Source organism: Aegilops tauschii, chromosome 5, assembly GCF_002575655.3.
Source record: "Aegilops tauschii subsp. strangulata cultivar AL8/78 chromosome 5, Aet v6.0, whole genome shotgun sequence".
In the NCBI taxonomy this organism is placed as follows: domain Eukaryota; kingdom Viridiplantae; phylum Streptophyta; class Magnoliopsida; order Poales; family Poaceae; genus Aegilops; species Aegilops tauschii.
In genome coordinates, this window is record NC_053039.3 from 320,842,509 (window position 1) to 320,847,672 (window position 5,164).

Consider the following 5,164-nt stretch of genomic DNA (forward strand, 5'->3'; position numbering starts at 1 on the left):
AAGCTGGAATGTTAACTGAAAGCCAGCACGCTTGCATGTGGTGTGTGTTTAATTAGTATAACTCTTATGGAGACAAGGCAAGTTGAGGTTTAAGAAAAAGACAAAATGGCAGAGTGGAGGCCGTTTCATTTGGAAGGCTGTTTCATCACGAATACTTGATCCAAAATCTGCTTCAGTACACCTCCTTTCTAAAAATTTAAGAGAGTAATTATTTCTTTGCTAATTACCCTCTAATGAATACTAAATGTGTTGGCCTGCTCCTGATCCAAATCCAACCTGACCCAAAGCGACCATGGATAGGTCATTCGACCAACAATTCATTATTGAATTCATGCTCTAACCAACCTATCCAAAAGTCACTGATAGAGAGAGACGGACAATATATTCCACCACCTCCCTCCCCCCTCTCCTCATGTCTAGGCTATATTAGTCCTTGGATATGCAATTGATGTAGGCCACATAATCTTTTTTTGTTAATACTGCATTGGGCATGATGGATGGTCAATGGGTCAAAACCGGTCAATAGGGAGGGGAGGGTTGAATGATTTTAAGAGTTCAGGTTATAATGTAAGCGGTATTGATATTGGAGGTTGTAAATTAGATTGGGTCAAAAGTTTACCCAAAAAAGAGACTAGAGCAAAAGTTGCGGGTTGAAATATGCACTTCTTTCTACGTGGATAAATCGATTATTAAATCAATTTAGTTTTAAACGTGACCATCATGCCATGTAAGTCAAAGAGGTATGTTTTAATCTTACCGTTGATTCAACTAGGTGGTGGACCCCAAAAATCAATCAACAACTGTTCCTGACAAAACAAAGCTCAATAGTTTTGTTTCAAGGCTGCATTTAGCTTCCACTAGCCAAGGATTAGCCTAGAAGAAAGCCACATTTAGTACCATCCACTGTAGCCGAGCCACCGTGTATGATGATATATTTAGGGCTAAACATGGTAATGCAAGCTTCAAACTAAGATAGAAATTTGATGAGACTGACAGGTGTGGGATGCAATAATTTATCATGGCGATGCATTTGTCCTGCTGAACACGCATGCACGTCTTGTCCGGTAGCGTCACACTGAGCTGCTCAAGCTCTATAAAATCCACCACTCCCAGTGCAACCACAACCTCACTCACACACAATTGTTGACAATGGCTTCCATGATCTCCATCCTCTTGCGCTGCTCCCTGCTACTTCTCCTCCTTGTCCAGTCCACCCACTCCTCCGTCACCCAGAAACCCAAGAACGCCATTGCCGAGGAGCACAAGCAGCCTCATCCTTCGACCTCGCACACCTACATCGTCCTCGCCAACCACCTCGCCAAGCCGTCCAAGTTTGACACCCTCGAGCGTTGGTACGCGTCCATGGCGGGCAAGAACTCCAACCGCATCCGCTACACCTACGGCACAGTGATGCACGGTTTTGCGGCACGTCTCACGGACGGCGAGGCCCAGCGCATGGCGACCGTCCCCGGCGTGTCCAGCGTGTACAAGGACAGGGTGTACCACACCCAGACCACGAGGTCGCCGTGGTTCATGGGCCTCCACGATGACTTTGGCGCGTGGCCCGACGCGGAGTTCGGCGACGGCGTCATCATCGGCTTCGTCGACACCGGCATCTGGCCGGAGCGCGCCAGCTTCAACGACGCCGGGCTCAGCCCCGTCAGGTCCACCTGGAGGGGCAAGTGCGTGGACGTCCCGGGATTCAACGCCAGCTTGTGCAACAACAAGCTCGTCGGCGCCAAGTCCTTCGTCACGGTCGAGCTAGAGGCCGGTGGCCTCCTAACCGATCCGAGCCCGAGGGACATCGCTGGGCACGGAACGCACGTGGCGTCAACGGCTGCAGGCTCCGAGGTCCCCTCGGCCGATCTCTTCCAGTTCGCGGGCGGGAGAGCGAGCGGCGTGGCGCGCATGGCAAGGATCGCCATGTACAGGGCGTGCAACCGAGGATGCTTTACCTCAGACGTTGTCGCGGCGATCGACGCCGCGGTGACCGACGGCGTGGACCTCCTCTCCATGTCCATCGCATACCCCGTGGAGCCCTTCTACAACGACCTCCTCTCCGTCGCCACGTTCGGCGCTGAGCGGAGAGGCGTCTTCGTCGTCCTGGCGGGCGGCAATAAAGGCCCGACAGCGCCAACCGTATCCAACGTGGCCCCGTGGGTGACCACCGTCGGCGCCGCCACCACGGACCGGGTGTTCCCGGCGACGCTCACGCTCGGCAACGGGGTGGTGCTCACCGGGCAGTCCCTGTACAACATCCCGTTCTCCCAGTCCCAGGGCGCGGGCATGATCCCGCTAGTGCGCACCTCCTGCGGAGAGTATGATCTGACGCCCGACAAGGTCATGGGCAAGGTCGTGGTGTGCTCCCAGGATGCAGGAGCTTCGGCTGGCTTTGACGTGGAGAGAGCCGGCGGAGCCGGGATAATTTCCGTCGATAATACGGAACGGTTCTGGGACACGGTAATGGCCCAACCCTTCCCCCTTCCCGGTCTCCTGCTCAGCTCCGCCGGCGGCAAGAAGCTGGCCGATTACATGTCGTCCGTGGCGTACCCGGTGGCGTCCTTCAACTTCACCTGCGACACGGTCACCGGCGAGAACAGGGCGCCGATGGTGGCGGGCTTCTCCTCGCGGGGCCCTAACCCGATTGTCCCCGAGATCCTGAAGCCTGACGTCATCGCGCCGGGAGTGAACATCCTCGCCGCCTGGTCAGGTGCCGCCTCGCCATCTCACTCCGAGATGGACCCCCGGAGAGTGGAGTACAACATCCTCTCCGGGACGTCGATGGCGTGCCCGCACGTGGCCGGCGTGGCGGCCCTGATCAAGAAGCGGCACGGCGACTGGACGCCGGCCATGATCCGTTCGGCGCTGATGACGACCGCCGGCCCGCTCGACAAGGACGGCAGGGACATCGTGGACAGCAGCAGTGCCATCGGCGCCGTCGTCATGGGCGCGACGCCGCTGGCGGCCGGGGCCGGGCTCGTGCTCCCGCGGCTCGCCATGGACCCGGGCCTGGTGTACGACGCCGGCACGCAGGACTACGTCGACTTCCTCTGCACACTCAACTACACGGTGGAGCAGATGCGGATGTTCGTGCCGGAGCTGAGCAAGTGCGCGAGGACGATCCCCGGCGGCGTGGCCAACCTCAACTACCCGTCGTTCGTGGTGGTGTTCGACGGCCGCACCCGCGTCCGCACACTGACGCGGACGTTGACCTTGGTGTCGGCGCGCCCCGAGAGCTACAACGTGACGGTCGCGGCGCCCGACGGGGTGAAGGTGACCGTGACGCCGGCGACGTTGGAGTTCAGGTGGCCGAAGGAGAAGAGGAGCTACAGCGTGCAGTTCAGCAGCGAGGCGGAGGCGAAGGCGAGGCCGGCCGGCACGTGGGAGTTCGGCCACATCGCCTGGGAGAACAGGAAGCACCGGGTCAGGAGCCCCGTCGCCTTCAAATGGGACAACTGATGCCATGCATGTAGAGGGCGGAACTCTGAGAGTGAGTCTGACTGCCTGAACTCTGAGAGAGTAATATTGTGATACTTGAGACTTGAGAGTTGATCTGTAATGAAGAAGAAGAAGAATCAGCATTTCATTGTGGTGAACTTGTGATGAGGAGAAAGGAATAATCAGCATGTTATTTTTCTCCTGTCCAATTGCATCTATTTTCGTATGGATCGTCGATTCGTCGTCCAACTTCATGGAATGGAATCATACATACTACTACATAGTTTTAATCCGTAGACCCGCATATGCAATTTGCATGGCTCTCTCAGTGGCTGACCATGCATATTTCCTTGGTGATGCATTCATGTTTGGCTAGGTTAGAATACTTGAGATGTACTTCTATCATGGATGGTACTATACGTCATACTCCCTCCGGTCCTTTTTAGTTCGTATATAAGATTTGTCTGAAGTCAAGCCTCGTAAAGTTTGACCAACTTTATAGAAAAAAATGCCAACATGCACAATGTGAAATCAATATCAATAGATGCGTGTTGACTTAAATTTTCATATTGTATAACTTTAGCATGGTAGATGTTGATATTTTTTCATATAAATATGGTCAAACTTTATGAAGTTTGACTTCAGACAATTCTTATATGCAGAGTAAAAAGGACCGGGGGAGTACGTCTAAACAGAATGGTGTTGCTTCCGCGCATCATCTGCCGTCGTATTGTATCGGGAGAAATGCTACTTGGAGAGAAGCAGATTTGAAAATAGCTAACAGCGTCATATTAGAAAGTATCAACACCTATCTACCCCTAATAATTTAATTTTAATTTAATAATAAAGCACACAGTGCTTCTGGTGGTACCTCATTGGCATTTTTGCGGAAATCCTCTTATGTTTTCTCAGGGCCAGTCCTGAGATTTCAGGGGCCCGGGTGAAACTATAATCCGAGGCCCTTCGGGGCCCTTAGTATAAATGTTTAATATAGTAATCAACATAACTTGATGTAAATTGTGTATACAAAAGCAGTCAAGTGCATCGATCCAAATTAAATCTGTGTGCATATCAAATAATGTATTACACAATACCTTAAAAATTAACCATTTTCTATATCACAAAAACAGTCAAGTGCGTCCAAAAACACCTTATTCATGTGTTCAGAAAAAAATAAACATTATCTTTCATGGACCTCTCCATTGCTCATTTTTCTTGAGTAATGGCTACACAAAAAATGTCATGAATTTTCATCCAAAGGAGAGGTCCGTCCCTTTCATGCCCCTTATACACTAATATGTCCCACACTTTATTATCAAGATTACCCGAATTGCTTGTATAATAAATGTCCATAGTAATAACTGGCTCCTCATCAACACTAGCAGATTTTGGCGTAGATGAATTAAATATGTGCTCAGGATCACTCACATTGGTATAATCTATGTTGATGGCAGCATCGTCTTCTCTTGGAGTAGGACAATTATCTCCTTGAGTAGCATTAGTTTGGTCATCGCTAATTCGTCTGGATTTCTTGAAGTGCTTGTATCTTTCTTAAAATATTTACGAAGAGAACGTCTCAATTACCCTTTCATCTCCTCTACCTCATTCTTCCTTTTTCTTTTACCACTGCTGGATGGATATTTCCGACCTGAGCCTGACATGATGGTGCTGACATTAAAAGGAACAATTAGCTTCTATAATTAGGATAAAAGCTATGTAGATATTA

General features: G+C 50.9%; 1 protein-coding gene across 1 annotated transcript; it reads left to right on the top strand.

Moving 5' to 3' along the window:
- The first annotated feature begins 1,131 nt into the window (after positions 1-1,131).
- Positions 1,132-3,631, top strand: LOC109780335 (subtilisin-like protease SBT1.7). Its single transcript, XM_020338931.4, has one exon. It carries the CDS (start codon positions 1,150-1,152, stop codon positions 3,457-3,459), a length of 2,310 nt encoding a protein of 769 aa, XP_020194520.1. The 5' UTR covers positions 1,132-1,149; the 3' UTR covers positions 3,460-3,631.
- Positions 3,632-5,164: the final 1,533 nt, after the last annotated feature.